The 20,688-nt window shown below is 38.2% G+C and overlaps 1 protein-coding gene across 2 annotated transcripts in view; it reads right to left on the bottom strand.

Moving 5' to 3' along the window:
* Positions 1–20,688, bottom strand: part of CCDC148 (coiled-coil domain containing 148) — a 246,819-nt gene that overhangs the window by 135,742 nt on the left and 90,389 nt on the right. For both annotated transcript variants that reach the window (XM_060626781.3, XM_060626782.3), the window contains 2 exons: positions 6,384–6,522; positions 3,590–3,796 (listed from right to left, as the gene is read on the bottom strand). In XM_060626781.3, coding sequence (XP_060482764.2) covers positions 3,590–3,796; positions 6,384–6,522 — 346 coding nt within the window. The remainder of the gene's footprint in view (positions 1–3,589; positions 3,797–6,383; positions 6,523–20,688) is intronic.

Below are 20,688 nucleotides of genomic sequence, written 5' to 3'. Positions count from 1 at the left end.
TGCTGTCTGTCTGTCTGTCTGTCTGTCTCTCTCTCTCTCTCTCTCTCTCTCTCTCACACACACACACACACACACACACACAACTCTTTCTCTCTCACAAACATAAAAATAAACCTTAAAAAAAAAAGCCCCTGGGGGGGGGGGTTAGTAAGGGATGTAGACCCATTATAGCCGGGGAAAAAACAAAAAACAAAACAAAAGAAACCCACCTCTCTTGGGTGGGAGGGGGCAGGAAGATCTCTCCCACACAAGAACCACCATGACCCGAGGCAGAGTTTGTCTGCCATGGGGTGGAGGGCAGGATCACCAAGCAGGTTCTAGTCCCAAGACCAAGAGACAAAAATCTTGCCTGAGACTGAAGCTGAACCGAAAAAGCAGAATGCCTCTCCCCTACCAGGCCAGCAAGTGTCTAGTAAGAATCTACTGCAGGGGAAGGAACAACAGTGGCAAGTGTCTCCCAGGCACAGGCTCACAGGGGAAGCTTAAAGCCCACGCCCACCATAAGCAAAGTAACACAAATTGCCAAAAACTGAAAATAGGTCATAAATGGATAAACTGTGCTTAAACCCAGGCATGGAATACTACTCAGCAATAAAAAGGAGTTAATTATTAATACACATAACAACATGGCTAGATCATAAATGTATTATGCTAAGTGAAAAAAGCTAGACCCAAAAGTCCACATACTGTATGGTTATGTTCCTGTGACATTCTGAAACAGCCAAAAGTATAGGGATAGAGATCAGTAGTTGCCAAAGGCTGAAGGTGGGTGTGGGGTTGAGTACAAAGGGGCATGAAGGATTTCTGAAGGGTGATGAAGCAGTCTATACCTTGCTTGTGGTGGTAATTACATGTCACGCATTTGTCAAAACTCATGGAACTGTACGCTAACTATAAAAGGGTGATTTTACTGCATAAACTTATATCTCAGACATTTAAGTTAAAAAAAAAGAATTTCATTAAAATTAAGAACTGTTTGTTTATCAAAGGACACCATTAAAAGCGTGAAAAGTCACAGAAAAAAAAAAAAGAACTTGCATGCAGAATGTATAAAGAACACACAGATGAATAAGAAAAAACAGACAATCCAATAGAAAAACAGGCAAAAGTCTTGAGTGGGCATCTCACAGGAGCGGATATCAAATGGTCAATATGCAAATGGAAAGTTGCTCATAATCTATTCTGAATGTAGATGAAAAGCACATAGAGGTACCACTACACATACACAAGATTAGCTACAAGTGAAGATTGGCACTCCCAGTGTTGGTGAGGATGTGGAGCAATTGAAACTGGTTGAAAATGGGTATAACCACTTTGGAAAACTATTTGGCTGTATTTTCTAAAGCCAAACACACCTGATCCAGCAGTCCTACTCCCAGGCATTTATCCAATAGAAACGAGTGTATATGTCTACCCTAAGACATGTTCAAGGGTGTTCACACAGCACTGTTATCATGAGAGCAAAAGCCTGGAGACAACACAAATTTCCATTAACAGGATAACATATAAATAAATTGTGGGACATATCTACAATGAAATACTACCCAGCTATAAAGAAAAACAAACAATTCCAACATGCAACAAGAATGAAACTTAACAGATATGATGAATGAAAGAAGTACAAAAGAGTATATACTGTGTGCTTTGAGTTGTATGAAAATCATGAATAAGCAAAACTAATTTATGGTGATAAATTCAGAATAGGGGTTATGGGTATGGGTAATATATACTTAAAAGAGGCATGAGGGAACCTGAGCTGCAGAAAATGTTATATATTTTGATCTCGGTGGTTTTTACATGGGTAATATATATTTGTAAAATTTCATTCAATTGCACACTTATGTTTCTGTGCTTTACTGCATGCATGTTTACCTCAGTGCAATACAATAAAAAGAAAATATCCCCCACAGAGTAGCTGAAAGGCTAATGACAATGTGTGCAAATTTAATACAAAAAGACTATGAGTATATAAAGACTTGTCCCAGTCCCTGACCCCTGTGCGTTTCTTATCAGCCACAGATGGAGAAGAAATGAGCATTAGATCTGTAGCCCATGGTAGATTAGACTTGATGCAGCTTCTATTCCTTCTAGGTCCCAAGTTTACACAATGCCCAAAATAATATCTTTTTGTTTACAAAAAATGCAGAGCAGGCATTTTTCCTCTAATTTTTTTTTTTTTTTGGTTTTGTTTGTTTGTTTGTTTCACAGAGAGAGCATGAGTCAGGGAGGGGCCAAAAGAGAGGAAGAGAGAATTTTAAGCAGGTTCCACGCTCACCATGGAGCTCAATGCTAGGCTCAATCCACAACCCTGGGATCATGACCTGAGTGAAAATCAAGAGTCAGCCACTCAACCAACTGAGCCACCTAGGTGCCCCTCCTCTAATGTTTTAAAAGGGACATTTGTTTTTATAGCTATTTTTATATTTCATAGCTATTTTACAGCTATTAATTGCTATAGTGTAACACCTACCAGGTTATCTTTTTTCTACCAATAGAATCAAACTTGTTGCTCTATCGTTCCCCTACCACATCGTTTATCAGTAAATAAAGATTTGTGTACTTTACTGTGTGTATGCTGTACCTCAATACAATTTGTTTTTAATGGTCCTGCCAACAACACTCCACATGGGGCCTCCAGGACTCGTGCACTATGGGGAATGCAGTTATTCCCAACACAGAGGCCATCCTTGTTTTCAATTCTGCCACGGAGGCAGCTCCTCTATTTCCCTGTAAGCATCAGACACCAATCTTTAAGCTCCAGCTGCAGGAGATGCCCCCTAAACTCTCCAAGCCACCCTGGAGGCCCCTCGCTGGGTGTGAGGAAGAGGAACACCCCATCCGTTCCCTCTTTCACTTTGTTGAAGGCTCTTACACAGCCCATCGAGATCTCCTCAACATATCTCTTCACAAATCCTCTCTTTTTTTTTCATAATTTTACCTTTTTTACATCTTTAGTGTGAATGAGAGGTCCCAGGGTGTTTGAGCCAGAATCAGACTTGACTTTATGGTTACATTCTACATTTCATCCAGCATCTGTCTCTGGTGTGCAGCATTTGTGGTTCGTGTTGGATATCTCTCAATCCAAACGTAAACATGAACCTTGGTAACTTCCACTTGAACCATATGAAATTATTGATTGTTGGTAACTTCTTCTTGGTAACTTCCACTTGAACCATATGAAATTATTGATTGTTGACGACTGTTGATCTAAAAGAATCACAATTTCATATGGTTCAAACTAACAATTTTTAGATTTTTTTAAATGTTTATTTATTTTTGAGAGAGAGAGAGACAGAGCACAAGTGGGGAAGGGACAGAGAGAGAGGGGGACACAGAATCTGAGGCAGGCTTCAGGCTCCGAGCTGTCAGCACAGAGCCCAGTATGGGTCTCGAACCCACAGACTGCAAGATCATGACCTGAGCTGAAGTTGGATACTTAACCACCTAGGTGCCCCTCAAACTAACAATTTTATTGAAAATTAAATTTTTAGAGAAACTGAACTTTAGGTTCAGTTTGAACAAAAGGGAAAGTGGGTTCTTAAATGAATACCAGGGCAAATCCTGAAACACCTTTAGCAGAGCACCTCACCTTGGCTTTCAGATGAGCACACAGTTCCTGTTGCTTTCTCCTATCCTTTGCCAACATGCCCTCCATGGCATGTGCTGCACAGGCCTCAGCAAGTGTCAGTACGGCCTTCTTCATAAAGTCTCTCCTGTTCTTATTCCAATTTGATATCAGGATCCTTCGCTGCTCCCTAGCAAAGCGATACTGATCACAATATTTCTCATGTTCCACCTGATAAGAGATGGTAAACACTTATTATGAAACTGAGCCTGTGCTTTATGTCATTGTTACAAAAATGAATTATAACCAATGATTTTGAAAAATTGGGGACAAACATCTTAATATTAAATGTAGCAACCAGGACAAGGTACCAGTCCTGTAGTTCTGAGCTTATGGCTAACTGGTGACTAAGGACCAGCTTATAAGTCCTAGTTTCCTCGTATAAGATAGAGTCTGATGAGGCAGCCTTAACACAACTTCCACATCTATGTGGCAATGAACCTATGAACAGAAAGCATTGCTTCCCCTACATATAATTTCAAAAATACTCCATCTTAATTTTTTTTTTAACATTTATTCATTTTTGAGAGACAGAACATGAGTAGGGGAGGGGCAGGGAGACAGGGAGACAGAATCAGAAGCATGTTCCAGGCTCTGAGCTGTCAGCACAGAGCCCGATGCAGGGCTCGAACTCATCAACTGTGAGATCATGACCTAAGTAGATGTCAGATGCTGAACCGACTGAGCCACAGAGGCACCCCCAAAATACTCCATCTTTAAATCAGATTGGGTATCTTAACAATTACTTAAAGTTCATCAGTTAGATACATGCTAATAAGCATAAACTTCTATGATAACCCTAAAAATTCAGTCTGCCCTTGATTACTGAATGTCCAGGTGTTTGTATGTCTAAACTTGAAGGAATTCCAGCAATGATGTTAGCTCTTCCCATCCTGCACTCCTGATGGACATGACATTCTCACATGGGTACTGGTAGTTCCTGTTGGCAATGCATCCCAACCATGGGAGACCTCAGAGCTCTGAGGGAAAGAATAGGAATGGAGATTGCCTGAGTGCCTGAGTAGTTTGAAAAATCTTTGTAGGTGATTCTGAAATGCTCCTTATATAAAGTTGTGTCTCCTGAAGTTGAGAGCCACACTGACCTACATATTCTTTATCTTGCTAGTATAGACCACATCTCTGAATTTGGTACATTATTTAGCCCCTAAACAGCAGGAGAAAAGAATCTAGCAAGTAGGATAAGGTTGTCCTAAAATAATAATTTAGGTATGGTTAATCAGGGACATGATAAAACAAGCTATGGCTTCAATTAAACCAAATATCAGCTACCAAAATCTCTTCTGGAAACTTCTGAACTTTGTTCCTAAAAGCCAAAAATATACTTAAAATCTGTCAAACACTAAGAAAGGAAGCATATACCATGCAGAAATGCATACTAATGAGTCCAATATAAGAAGTGAGTATAAAAATCTTTATCATGTTAATAGCAGGTAAACATAAAAATTTACAAACTTAAAAATGACAGCTGGTCAGAGAAACAAATAGAATCAACAGGGAATAAAGAGAAAGATCTAATTTAATAAACTAAGACCAAAAGAAACTGGAGTGAATTATTTATTGTATAACATGTTTTTCATAAAACAGGTATCTGCTATAAAGGTGAGAATTAAAACAAATAGTTGTTGGGTGGGGGGTGGGGGGTAGGAAAGGATAAGAAAGGATGGTCATACTAGCTGTGGCCTTTGCTCTGGTTTCTTCATCTGTAAAATAGGAATACAAATAGTACTTTTTCACCTAATGTTATGTGTCTTACAGCAGTTTAGATGACTGATATAAGGTAAATTTGATACACATGTTGGTCTTATTACTTGCTTAATTTAAAACAACTACAAAAATGCAAAGTATTTGATAATATTTTATAGCATGGCCCATTTAGAAGTTAAGACTTTCACATGTGTGTTTACATACATGTTTTAAGGTGAGTTATTGTGAAGTTAATTGGTGACATGGTAACTTCTGTTTTCTTGTCTTTGTGGCCTTATTAACTAGAGAATGAAACAATAGTCTCCCAGGCCCTTCTCAGGGAAATTTCAGTCATGACTCTGAGTTCTAACTTGGGGCATGTGTTTCAGACCTGACTAGAGAGATCAAGCAGAATTGTCGAGGTGGAGATTATATACAGAAAAAAGGCTGAGATGCGCAGGCTTTGCGGACAGATGAGCAAGCACCCCATTTTCGGGCAAGACCCAGAGATTGCAGAACCTCTGAGGGTGGGCCAGTGACTGCACAGACCCCTAGAGGTCAAACACTAGCAAAGCAACCCAGGGAGCCACAATAAAGATCTCTGGGGCAAGTAAGCATGGGAGAATATATGTGGCCTGAGGGGTTCTCCACCTTCTTATGTATGATATAACTTGAAAAATGAGAGAATTTCAGGGCATTTGGGTGCCTCAGTCAGTTAAGTTTCAGCTCAGGTCATGATCTCATGGTTCATGGGTTTGAGCCCCATGTCAGGCTCTGAGATGGAGCGAGATGGAGCGTACTTTGGATTCTGTGTCTTCCTTTCTCTCTGCCCCTCTCCCTACTTGGGTGCTCTCTTTCTCTCCCTCTTTCTCTCTCAAAAATAAATAAACATAAAAAAAAGAAAAATGAGAGATTTTCAACCTATAACCCTATTATTTTCTAGAGTATAGGAAAAAATAATTTTTAGACCACCATTGTAGAAATACAAATTTTCCTTAGTTATTATGGACCACTGAAACAATTTAACTTGCTGTTATTAGGGTCCAGCACTCACCAAATCATGCCTAGATTTGTGAGGAAAATATCTTTGTAACATGTTGAGATACAGAGTCCTTCTACCACAGAGATCTGTCGGATACTGATCCAGAACAGCCTGGTAAATCCAGTGGTCTTCTTCACTTAAGTGGAAATTTCTGGAAGCAAGAAAAATGTCACAACATATTGTTAAGCAATCATGGAGTTTGAGGGAATTCACACTGCTCAAGCTATTAGCAAATGGTACTGATTATAGAAAACAAAGTCTGGGGTGGTTTATTTTTTTTTAATACATTAGCCAAATTAAATGTGTGCTATAGAAAATGTTCTAAATTCTAATAACACAGTGAGTTCTTCAATCCTTTATGGGTCTTGCCATGAGTTCCAGGCATAATTTCAAGAAGTTGCCACGTGACATAATATTTTAGAAGTATTTATTCTATCTTGCCAAAACAATATTTTAAAAACCATGACCAATGGATGAAATAAACAAATATTGGAAAATAAATTATTAAGACATACAGACTAAAAAGGAATTTTTATTCCTGGAGGAAAACACAAATGTAGATGATTAAATGAACAATTGTACAAAGGAAATTAAGGCCTGAGGAAAGCACTAACTTAGGATTTGACTTTAAAACAAGTCTAAAATGATCATCTATTCTCTCAAATTCTCACTTTGTGGGATTAAGACTAGATATTGTTAGTGAGCAGATTACCAATGGTATTAAATTTCAGACCACTGAAGAAATCATTTGTAAATAGGAGCTCTTCAAGGTCCTATCCAATAACATGTCTACCTGCTCCAAAATGCCTTTTGTATTTCAGAATACTCGTAGGCACTGGCCTGGTTTGTGTTCTATAGAAAGAATTAGCAAAGCCCTATGCAGAGTGAAAAGGTTGCAATATCAGCTTGATTTCTAATCTGAATTAATGTCTCTTTATTATTCTGGGTTCATTTGCATATCGTTATTCCTGTTTAATAAATTGGAATAATCAAATACAGATGCAATCAGAGTGAATATTATTAGCAACAAGTATTTATTTGATCCAAGATGGAGACTTGCTATTGTTTGTTTCTACTATATCAATGATCTTCTGCTTTAAAGTTAATTGTGCAATTCACAGAATTTACATAATATGTCTTCTATGCCCTTGAAAAATATTTGACAATTGAAAATAGAATAAAGATCTCTTTGAATTAGTGATACAAATGGGATTCCACTGTCCTCATACAAGGTTACCTAGTTTCTGTAAAGCATTTCAGTATTTCGGTAAGTAGCAAGAAAGAAAACATTCTTTTTCAAAGATACTCTTCACTAAGCTCTATAATGGGAAGAAAAGAGGGTTGGAGGTGTTCTACCAGGAAGAAGCATACTCTACAGTTCTTCTGTATGATGTAATAATCTATTGCAGAGAAAGAATTTAAGATGAACTCATTCATCGAACACACTGAATGCATTGGTTCTGTCTGAATCAGTTATGAATGTGTAGACAGTAGAAGTCTTCTGCAAACAAAACATCTAGGGGTATTAAGCCTTCAGAAAGGCCTGCCCAAGTGTACTTGGCATTTGAAACACCCTCAAGTCTTCATGGACAATGCCTCAGGTCCTCTCTCCAGGAACTCATTTTCATTTGTGATAACAAAAATGCATTTTAACAGCAGAGTCAGCCACATAAATTTTTTAATAACATTTTTAATGTTTATTTTTTCTATTAGAGAGAGAGAAAGAGAGAGAGAGAGACAGTGTATGAGCAGGGGAGGGGCAGAGAGACAGACACAGAATCTGAAGCAGGCTCTAGGTTCTGAGCTGTGAGCTGTCAGCACAGAGCCTGACACGGGCTCAAACTCACGAGTCGTGAGATCATGAAGTGAGCTGAAGTCAGACGCTTCACCAATTGAACCACCCAGGCACCCGTCCACATAAGTTTTCTTTTCTTTTCTTTTTAATGTTTTTATTTATTTTTGAAGGAGAGAGAGAGAGAGAGAGACAGAGCATGAGTGGGGGAGGCACAGAGAGAGAGGGAGACACAGAACTCGAAGCAGGCTCCAGGCTCCAAGCTGTCAGCACAGAGCCCAACCCGGGGCTTGAACCCACAGACCATGAGATCATGACCTGAGCTGAAGCCGGACACTCAAACGACTGAGCCACCCGGGCGCCCATAAATTTCCTATTACTACACCACAAAAAACAAAAAAGAATAGGCCTGAAGTCCATGTCTTCATTTATGAATTTCAACTGTTTCTCTAATCAAAGGGACTTGAACATGACTACCCACCTTTATTTGATTACAAATATAGGTGTGTGTGGTGGGGTGTGTGCTGAGGAAGGGAAAATAATAGAACTGAGGTCCAGTAAATTCTCTGTTCTTTTAAGTTGTCATTCATCTATATAGCAGATGCTGTTGTTGCCTTGTTGATCTCCCATATTAACCAGAATTCCCATCACCAAGATGCTGATAATTCACAGATGCACCTCCCTTTTCTGGAGAATTTGCCCTGGACCAAATGGGAAGTGCCTCACCGAGGAGGCTTCTCTCCCACCAGTTCTCGAGGGCCAGTTGCAACCAATGTTCGGCTGATACAGGGGTACCAAAGTCCAGCCTACTTGCCTCACGATAGAACCAATTCCATGATACCATTCGTGCTCGAGAGTTTCACTGTGGCAGCAAACTGCAGCCCATTTCTACTGAGATCACCTCCATGCATAGATATTTCCCCCTCCTCTTTCCTTCTTCCCTTACAATCCTTCTCCTGAGAGTATTGCCCAACAAATCACTTGTTCTTACAATTCCTGTCTCAGCTTTCCTTCTACAGAACCTGACCTACGATAATCTCGAAGCAATCTTACCCATAATTTTCAAAAGTAGTTTTAGTCCTTTGGTAAATGGAGAAGTACTTCTAAGCTAATTGCTTTGATGATCTCTCATACTGAATGGTGGCGCAAGATTGCGGCTATACTCTAAGAGAAAGTGCAAATAGCAAACATTTACAAAAATGCTTTTCAAATAAAAGCACACATTAACGGGTGTACATTGCCATAAATAAATGTAGCAGCAGGAGAATTTGTGGTACTGAGTGCATTTTTATATATTGTGTGAAAGTATTAATTAGGTGCCATTTTAGTGACAACATTAAAACCACTTAAACATATGAAATGATAATATAACAGTAAAACTATTTCAAACCACGTATGTCACAAATGATCCATTTTTGCTCTCCTTATTGATTTTAGAACGCTCACATCTCAACAGCTTTTTCTAATTACCATAATTACACAAATTGTAAGTCATTTTTCTAATATACATAGAATAAAAACTAAAAACAGGCTTTAAAATGATATATAAATACTCACAATATTATTATTTTAGAGTATTTATAGTCATTTCCAGAGCCACAGGCTTACATTTTGAGGCAAATATTCACATCAGCAATAGTAATGGCACAGTCATACATCTCCATTAGGATGCAGTTGGTGAGGGAGAAAGCTCCCACCATAATATATACACTGAGTCTTCTGGATAGTAAAAATCTAGGAGGAATATTCAAACATAAGAGCCTCTTCACAATAACAAAGTAGCTGTTCCCTTCTTAGCCTCTAAAATAAAATAAAATTTAATAAATCTGCATTTCTAACTTCCAATCTGAACATTTACCTTTACTAATCAAACATCTTTCCATTGTGCAGAAAAAATCTATGTAAGATAGCTAAGCCATATAAAATAACTAAGGTTAGCTTTTACCTTCCGAAGTTCTTGTTTAATTTAGTTGCTCTGCTGGTGATTATAATGACAGAAGTAGCTAAACCACACACCTACTGAAAAATATTCTGATCGCTTACCTATTTTCTCAATTTGGAAAGTGACTCCATAATTTTAAAGAAAAGTTTAATGAAGGCTTATAAGTCATCCTAAATTTTTGCAATTTTTAAATTATCTTTAGACAAAATATCTTTGGCAGGTTTGTGTAATTTCTATTCTTTTTGTCCATCCAAAATTTCTAATTTCAAAAGTTTCATAACTTTCATCTTTATAACAGCACACCAAGATTTTACAGTTTCCAGGTGTATTGGGCACTTCCAACACTTGAGGAAATTCCAGACTTCAGAAGTGTGAGATAGCTACCACTCAATCCCCACCCACTGTTCCTGCCCCATAATGAAGTCCCATGATATAATTTCATCATGATATCCCAGGATGTGAAACAAAATAGGTAATTCAGGAAAGAAGAGCCATGGCTGTGAGAATCCAGCCACACCAAGGCTGACTATCTCCCTAATTCTACCTGTCTGAATCATTCCAGAAATCCTAAACTGACTCACAATTAACTTAGCTACCAATTTTCTTCTTAGTCATGTTTAAGCCTCTTCCTTAAGGTTCTGGCTCCATGACATCAAAACACATTTGTGGTGGGGAAGAGGTAGAGAGGCAGCCAATGGTGGCAAGCAAGGTACATAAGGGTAAAAGGTACTTTAACACCAGGAGTAAGTCTATGAAAATAAACATTGTGCTTACAAACTGGCTCAAAGTTGTTTTATAATTTTCTCATAGTGAAGGCAGCTTTCCAGCAAAATGGTAGTATCTCCTGAGGCTACCTGATGCATCAGACAGCTGGCTCAAGATTGGCAACTGGCCACAGTGAATCTGGCCCAAAGAAAAACTCTTAACTCTTCTAGTGTTAACGGTGGCGGGAGACACCTAGGGATCCTCCACTAAGAAGCAGGATTGCAGTGAAACACTGGAGGATTAATGTGGATAAAATATAGCTCTGACATAATCTGCTTGTTTGCCTGTATTGGGTCTGACCCTCTAGAAAATACAGCTTGACTTTACTTTTTAATGTTATCTTTCCATATCAGACTCAAACACTGAATCTAATCAGCCTGGTTCTTGAAACTGTCTCCCTACCCAACTACTACCCCACCCTACCCTCATTGTCCAAATATAAATCTATCTTTGATTTTCAGCCTGGTTGCAGGTGGTTCCCTAGCTTTAGACTTGTTTCTGACCAAGAGAATCTCCTCCTTGGATTTTGTTTTGGTAAGTACATTGTCTTTTCAGGAGAGCCATTCCCACTCAGCAGTTCTCACCTCCAGGGTCCCCAGGGTCTGCCTTCTTAGGTGGGAGGTGACAGCCAGAATAAGGTGGGCTCTCAAAAGTATGGCCGGAATCCACTAAATTAAAGAATCAATAACAAAATGGCCCATAAGGTAAAGCCAGAACTCGCATCAGCATCCAAAGGCACACTTCCTTCTTCTGAGAGGGGACAGGAAAGTGAAAATATGGCAGGTTTGAAAATTGATGGCACCCGAATTTCTTATAGAAGGGTTTAAGGGTATGAATCTGGCCAGAAGAGGAGGTTAAGTGATTTATTTGGAAGCTACACTTCCTATTGACATGGCAAGTATGCTATTTTTACTTAGATTTTTTTTTTTTGGAGTAATTGTCATAGAAAGCTCAATTTTTTACTTGGAATGTGTATTTTTTTATAAGTGGAGTATCTGGGATGATGGCATGCCTCCTAAACCATCCTTTGTCCCTACATCTATCTACACTAGTTTTAAGACGCAATATTATTCCTAGTGGAAACTTTGAAAGAATATGATCAAGATAAAACAGGCTGTTAAAAGTAAAACATAATGGCTCAACCACTCCATATGCTACATTTTTAATAATTATATTCCTCATAAGAAGTGTAAGGAAAAGGTAACTGTGGCAGACATTGCCCCTACTCCTGCTCCTGCCCACCAGAATCCTAATTTTATTCAAGATCTACCTTCCCCATAGGGTCCCCACTCTAGGGAAGGTGAGCACCATCCCCAGCACTGGGAGTAAATCTTGATTTATTTTAAGACATTTACAAACATCCATTCGTATGGTCAGTATTTGATCTAGGCAGGGACAAACGACCCATTCTGGCCAATGAAATGTGAGGAGAAGTCTTACAAGTCAAAGGTTTTCTAGCTTACAGGGAAGAAGAAAAGGTCCTTTTCTGTTTCTGTGTGTTGTGGTGGGCAGTGCTTCAGGAAGTCAGGGTAAGAGAATGCAGAAAACCAGGCTTCTCTGTTCTTGGGCTTCTCTACCTCTGTACTTTGTGGAAAATAAGGAATTACCTTATTGTTTAAGTGACTTTGGCTTGGGTTGGAATTCTTTTGCTTACAGCCCTAGATATCCTATTTGATAGCTAACTGAGGGGAATAAAAATGACTTTTTAAAATGTGGCATCCTGTGCTGGAGAGAATGTGGAGAAACGGGAACCCTCTTGCACTGTTGGTGGGAATGCAAACTGGTGCAGCCACTCTGGAAAACAGTGTGGAGGTTCCTCAAAAAATTAAAAATAGACCTACCCTATGACCCAGCAGTAGCACTTCTAGGAATTTACCCAAGGGATCCAGGAGTGCTAATGCATAGGGGCACTTGTACCCCAATGTTCATAGCAGCACTTTCAACAGTAGCCAAATTATGTAAAGAGCCTAAATGTACATCGACTGATGAATAGATAAAGAAATTGTGGTTTATATACACAATGGAATACTACGTGGCAATGAGAAAGAATGAAATGTGGCCTTTTGTAGCAACATGGATGGAACTGGAGAGTGTTATGCTAAGTGAAATAAGTCATACAGAGAAAGATACCATATGTTTTCACTCTTAGGTGGATCCTGAGAACCTTAACAGAAGACCATGGGGAAGGGGAAGGGAAAAAAAAATTGAGAGGGAGGGAGCCAAACCATAAGAGACTCTTAAAAACTGAGAATAAACTGAGGGTTGATGGGGGGTGAGAGGGAAGGGAAAGTGGGTGATGGGCACTGAGGAGGATACCTGTTGGGATGAGCACTGGGTGTTGTATGGAAACCAATGTGACAATAAATTTCATATTAAAATAAAATAAAATAAAATAAAATAAAATAAAATAAAATGTGGCATCCTAATATTGCTTTGGAAGGAAAGTACTATGAAGGATGAAGAGATGCAGATCCAATGTATCCAGAGACCACCATCTACACTAACATTCCTCAGATGATTGGCAACAGACAGGTGTTCAACATCAAGGGCCATTTTAAAGACAAAAACCCAAAACTAACAAAAACAGCTCAAACTCAAATGAACAGAATCAGTAAAGACAAGATAATCTATAAACACATTATAAGCTCTATTTTTTTATTTATTTTTATTTTTTTAGCTTTTTATTTTTTTATTTTTTTAATGTTTATTTATTTATTTTTTCAGTATATGAAATTTATTGTCAAATTGGTTTCCATACAACACTCAGTGCTCATCCCAACAAGTGCCCTCCTCAATACCCATCACCCACCCCCCCTCCCTCCCACCCCCCATCAGCCCTCAGTTTGTTCTCAGTTTTTAAGAGTCTCTTATGCTTTGGCTCTCTCCCACTCTAACCTCTTTTTTTTTCCTTCCCCTCCCCCATGGGTTTCTGTTAAGTTTCTCAGGATCCACATAAGAATGAAAACATATGGTAAGCTCTATTTTTTAACCCTATTGAGCCAGAATTTGTCTCCATGTTACCATGTTATTCTTCATTTTGGGGAAGCAAGAAGATTTTTAAGTGCAATACAGTTGAAGTGAATAAAGTTACTTATATAGGCATTATGACTCCATTTTCCAGGTTCAAAAACAAGAATAATAAAACTGGCCTATTTCTTTGAGATAGCATGAGGAAAAATTTAATTAACCATAGGACTTTTGAAATTTTATCTATCTATCTATCTATCTATCATCTATCATCTATTTAAAGTAGGCTCCACCTGCAAAGTGGTGCTTGAATTCACAACCCTAAGATCAAGAGTCACATGCTCTACCAACTGAGCCAACCAGATGTCCCAGGCTTTTGAAATTTTAAATGCCACATAAAAATGCTATCATATCACCTCAAACCAACTACCAGTACTCATGAAGAAAGTATGAGTGGATTAGAAGCCTGATGGTTCTCTTTCTCAGTTCATTATTTTTTAGACATTAACAATATTTAACTTTATGTTCTTATATAGGCACTAATATGGCAAGTAGACATAAACCTATGAAGGTGGTGATTATAATTTCTTTTTTTTCTTCCCCTTCCCCTCAGGCCACACTCATGATGATAATTTATTACATTACTGGTTCTCCATAGTCTCAGTTCTAATGATATGGTTTCCTCAAAAGGATTATATATATCCACAGTTGGACCTCAAGTTATAAGGAGTAGGAAAGCCTTGTTATATGCAATTGATTTGATATATAATATAGCATTATAATTCTTCTCTTGTCAAAGTTTGACAAGTCTGTCCATAGAAGTTTTAATCTTATCTTTGTTTTTAGTTACATGTATTTTATTATTTTAATAATAAATTCTATCTGTTTTATCCACATTAAAAAATAACATATGTCAATTGTCCTGGACACAAATCTGTCAAGCTGCTATGTTTCCATTTTCTCCAATCTGATTTACTCAAGATTAATATGATTTCACATCAAGCAAAGAACAGAAGCCTCTCATAAATGGCTCTTACTCCTTCATCCCTTAAAACACAGATTCTTCAGTTTCCAAAACTATTAAAAATGTAGCCTTATACACCACTACACTGTGTAGTTTCTAGTTGAAACAATTATACCAAGAAGGTAGGTGTGGGCTGCAATGATACTAACTATAAAGACTGTTGACCTAGAAATTTATAACCACTATTCTCAGACATAGTTTCACAGATACATTTAAATAAACATAACATCCAAGTAAATGTACAGACTCTGTTATTAATTAAGCAAGGCAAACTCCAAGACTAGTTTTTAGGGTATCTTACAAAAATTGCATCCATTTGTTCCCTTGATAAAATGCATTCCACTATAGCCAAAAGAATTTAAAATATACTTTCTTCCCACGACAAACCCAAAGTAGGTTGAACAATCACCACATATGGTTTTTGATTTAAGAATCATAAAGTAATTGGGGCGCCTGGGTGGCTCAGTCGGTTGGGCGTCGGACTTCGGCTCAGGTCATGATCTCGTGGTTTGTGACTTCCAGCCTTGCGTCGGGCTCTGTGCTGACAGCTCAGAGCCTGGAGTCTGCTTCGGTTTCTGGGTCTCCCTCTCTCTCTGCCCCTCCCCTGTTCACACTCTGTCTCTCCCTATCTCTTTCAAAATAAACATTAAAAAAATTATAAAAAATTAATCATAAAGTATTTTCAACGTTTTTTGTGTTTTTTTTTTAATTTATTTTTGGGACAGAGAGAGACAGAGCATGAACAGGGGAGGGGCAGAGAGAGAGAGGGAGACACAGAATCGGAAACAGGCTCCAGGTTCCGAGCCATCAGCCCAGAGCCTGACGCGGGGCTCGAACTCACGGACCGCGAGATCGTGACCTGGCTGAAGTCGGACGCTTAACCGACTGCGCCACCCAGGCGCCCCATCATAAAGTATTTTCAATGATGTGTTTATTTTAAGAGAAAGATATTAAATATACATGACAAAAAATAAAACGATAGTCTACAACTATTACCTCCCTGTAACAAATATAAATTCCAAGCCAGGTTGGACAATCCATGTTGGAATATGCCAAGAGAAAATGAGAGTTGCAGTGACCCAGGATGTTGCTCAAGTGGGTCATGTAACCTATGTGACTAAGTAACACACCAGAGAGAGACAGACAGCATGAGCGGGGGAGGAGCAGAGAGAAGGGGAGACACAAAATCTGAGACAGGCTCCAGGCTCTGAGCTGTCAGCACAGAACCGGTCGTGGGGCTCGAATGCACAGTGAGATCATGACCTGAGCCACAGTCGGACGCTTAACCAACTGAGTCACCCAGGCACCCCAATAGTAACTTTCAAGTAACAAGTAAATTGAAATAATTTAGTTGAGAAAATATGAAACTATGGGCCTTGGCAATATACACATAGAGGGACAGAATTGTTATAATCATTGTTGATTTTAAACAGTACTCAGATTCTGATCTCATAAAATAATAGAATAATTACGGATCAATAATTAAAATTTAATATATCTATCAAACAATAACGTAGAAATTACTTGTTATCACTCTATAGCTTTTGCTGCACATTGGCTTCACATCTGACATAGCTAAATGGAGCATCAGACAATTATATCTCATCTATATGATTAATTCATCCAAATGTTAGGAAATTAAAGCCACAATCTCATCTGAGTCTAAAACAAGCAATTAAACTTGTCTTCACGTTACTAATGAAATACAGACTAAATAGAATCTAAATAGCTTCACACGTATTGAATAAAGAAATAAGTTCAATTGCAGTCAGATTTTTAAAAACTATGTTTTAGTAAAAGACAATATCCTTTAAAGGACACTGTCCAAGACAGTAGCCATGAGCCACATGTGGCTATTCAGGACTTAACATGTGGCTAGTCCCAACTAAGATGTGCTACAAGTATAATATTTCAAAGACTTTGAAATATTAAATTTTATTTTATATAAAATGAAACCAGATTTCAAAGACTTTCTATGAAAAACAGAATGTAATATATCTGATTAATAATTTTAATATATTGATTGTATCTTGAAACTATAATGTTTTGGAACTACTACGTTAAATGAAATATATTATTAAAATAAATTTCATTCTTTAAAAAAGATTTTAATATGGCCACTTAAAAATGTTAAATTATAGGGTGTTAGATGGCTCAGTCAAGCATCCAATTTTGGTTCAGGTCATAATCTCGTGGATTGTGAGCTCTGGCCCCTCATCGGGCTCTGTGCTGACAGCTCCGAGCCTGAAGCCTACTTTGGATTCTGTGTCCCCTCTCTCTCTATCCCTCCCCTGCGCTCTCTCTCGCTCTCTCTCAAAAAAAAATTTTTTTTAAGTTTTAATGTTAAATTATATATGTGGTCCACATCTCGCATCGTACTTCTATTGCACAGTACTTACTTATCTAGCAGTGAACACAATTTACCAATGTGATTGATAAATGTAAATGCTCAAAGTGGTGTGGTGTGAGGGAAAAGCGTTCAAGACAGATGAGCAGAAGAAACTCATTCTGCTCAGCTATCTGCTAGCTCAGAAACTTTGGAGAAATTGTTCACTTTCTACTCAGCTGTAGTTTTTCCATCTGTAAAATAGTTGTCTAAATGGCCTATGTTGAGGATTAAAATGGCATGTATTTGTCATGTCATGTAACGGGTGCTCATTACATATCAATTCACTCTTTAACTTGGATTTTTAAAAATCTGTGTTTTTGCTTTACAAACAGGGAAAAACATGTATGTCGAATTTATTTATGATTTTACTACCTGGGGATAACTACTGTTATTGTTTATTTGGATAAGCTTCCAGTCTTTTTTCTGTAGCTACATAGATGTAGAAATAACACTTTCAGAGGGAAAAGAAAAAAAATATGTAAGAGAATCCATTTCATACAAACTATTTTGTGGCCTAACCCTTAATTAAGTTGCATAGCAACATATTGCAGTTATTTGTGTCATTAAAATTTTTTTAATATAATTATTAATGACTGTGGTATCCCATTACATGGATGGATCATAAATGATGAAGCTAATCTTCTGTTGGCTATGTAGTCATTTCAAAGATTTTGCTATCATTAAAGAATGGGGGGAAATATTGAATATCCTTGAAACCACCTATTTATTTCACTTCTATGATTATTCCCTCTAAGATTATTTCTAAACAACAATAATTCACATTTATAAATTTTTGATGATTTATTGCCAGATTGCCTTCCAAAAGAGTTTATATACCATTCATGTATAAAAATGCCCATTTCTTCCATATTTTCAACCTTGGATATTTTTTTTAATGCTTTACCATTTTGTAGGTAAAAATCTTTTTTTTAAGTTTTATTTATTTAATTTGAGAGAGAGAGAAAAAGAGAGCATGAGCAAGGGAGGCAGAGAGAGAAAGAGAATCTCAAGCAGGCTCCACACTATCAGCACAGAGCCTGATGCAGGACTTGAACCCACGAACTGTGAGATCATGACCTGAGCCAAAACCAAAAGTTGGATAGTTAAACAACAACGCCACCCATGTGTCCCAAAATCTGAGTATTTTTTAAAAATTTTATTGCTTTGATGAGCAGGGAGGTCTTCGTAAACTTCCTTGTCATGTATATTTGGAACCACGCCCAGAGTTCCATGGACTGCCACTATGACATCTATTCACCTCTTCAGCACCTGCACCATGTGCTCTGCATCCCCACCAGTTACTGTAGTAGATGAGCCATCAGTGTTTCTTCCCCTACTTGTGTACCAAATCCCATTACTGGATTTTTCTCATCAGCATCAAATATAGTAATATTTTCCCCATTTTAAGCAAAACAAAAGACCAAGCAACAACATAAAAGTCTGGCCCTACTTTCTTGCTCTCCTTTACAAAAGAAATTCTCAGAAGAGTTGTAGGTACTTCAACTTTCAAGACAATATTCAAGGTTGTCTTCAATCCTCTCCTCCCAGTCACTTAAATCCAACCCAATTAGGCATTTGTTCCCAATGACTCAACAGTTGTTTGTTCTCTAGAGCCAAGGGTCAATTATCAGTCGTATATTATTTGACTTAGCAGCATTTACTCAGTGATGATCCTTCCTCAGCTCACACTGTTGACCACTCCCTCTCTACTTGCCTTCCTGGACAGCATAGTTCCTTGGTTTTCTTCATATCTCACAGATCTTTTCTCAACACCCAGTGTTGGTTACCCCTCTTCTTACTGACTCTGTAATGTCAGCAGATTCTAGGGATCTCTCCTTTGTCTCTTCACTCACTATTTCGGTGATCACACCCAATTTCATGGTGGTGACTCACAAACATGAATCTCCAGCTCAGATCTCTCTCCTGAACCCCAAAGTCATGTAACTGACTGCCTTCACAAATCTATACTTAGACATCTGATAGCATCTCAAACTCAATATGTCCAAACCTGAACACCTGATCTTCCACACAGCCTAACCGTACATCGTTTACAGTCTGCCCCATCTCAGTTGATGGGAACTCCATTTTTCAGTTGCTCAACCCAAAAACTTTGGACTATTCTTTTGTTGTTCTTTTTCACGTGCCTAATGAACTCTATCAGCAGATGCTGTTGGCTCTAAACCCTTAAAATGTGTCCAAAGCCTGGCTATTTCATGCCACCTCCACTTGCTGATCCAGACCACCATTATCTCCCACCTGGTTACTTTAATAATCTCCTAAGTGTTCAATCTTTTCTTGCTTCTCCCTGCTTCCATCTTAAACACAGCAACTCCCAAAGTGGTCCTGCTAAAACGTAAGTTAGGTCTTGTTACTCCAAAATCCTCTCACACTTCTGCTCCCAGTAGCTTTCCATGCCACTCATAGTAAAATCAAGTCACTGTAGCTCAGGGAAATGAGGTTACTGACTGGTACGCACTCCCAACCAGAGCCTACCTTTGGACCTGGGGACACAGTCATTCCAACCCAAACCAGTGAGCTGCTAAAAAAATAGAAAGAATTAAAATAAATGTTGGGATTAATGATGGCATCCACTGTCTTTAGCCCAATGAAAATTTTATAGTTTAAAAATGTCCCCCAGATATTTCAACCTTATGTCACAGCACTATGCATCTATTTAAAATAAGCACCCATCACTTGTGCTGGTATGGACATAAATGCACACAATCTATATGAATTCTCACAAGGCCTAATAACTAGACCCAAAGGAGAAAATGGCCTTATCAAAATCTTGGCAGATACTGGCAAAGTAGAGGTCCAGTTAATACTATAGCTAAACATATAATTCATTGTACTCATTAGAATAGTACATTTACATGCCTTACTGCCCACCAACCACAGATTGCTGATGCCAACCACCTCTGTATTTATTCAAAATAGCCCAGTTACTCTCCCAGTTTTTTCTTCAAAAAAACTACTCCTGAAAACGCATTTAGTGTTATTGATGCTTCATCATTTATTGCCAGCATATTTGTAAAATAGTCTCTTCAGTTGACTCTTGCATATAGTCTTTATTTGGTCAGGATATGTGTGTGTGTGTTTGTTGCTTCCCCTAAACATTCTAAGCCTTTTATTTTCTTTTTCTTTCTTTCTTTTTTTTTTTTTTCTTAAGTAGGCTTCACTCCCAGCGCAGTGTCCCATGTGGAGCTTGAACTCATGACCCTGAGATCTAGACCTGAGCTGAGATCAAGAGTCGGGCACTTAACTGACTGAGCCACCCAGGCACCCCTTTTCTAAGACTTCATAAAGGCAAGGCCATATTCTAGTCTAGTCTGTCTGTTGACTCTCCTACCAAGGAGCTTAGCAGAAACCACTGTATGTTAAGGATTTCCCAATGAATCTTCATCAAGCAAAACATATCAATAATTATATAAAATTTAT

The sequence above is a fragment of the Panthera onca genome, chromosome C1 (genome assembly GCF_046562875.1).
Source record: "Panthera onca isolate mPanOnc1 chromosome C1, mPanOnc1 haplotype 2, whole genome shotgun sequence".
Lineage (NCBI taxonomy): Eukaryota > Metazoa > Chordata > Mammalia > Carnivora > Felidae > Panthera > Panthera onca.
The sequence above is the reverse complement of the archived record's forward strand: the minus strand, read 5'-3'. Positions and strand labels throughout refer to the sequence as shown.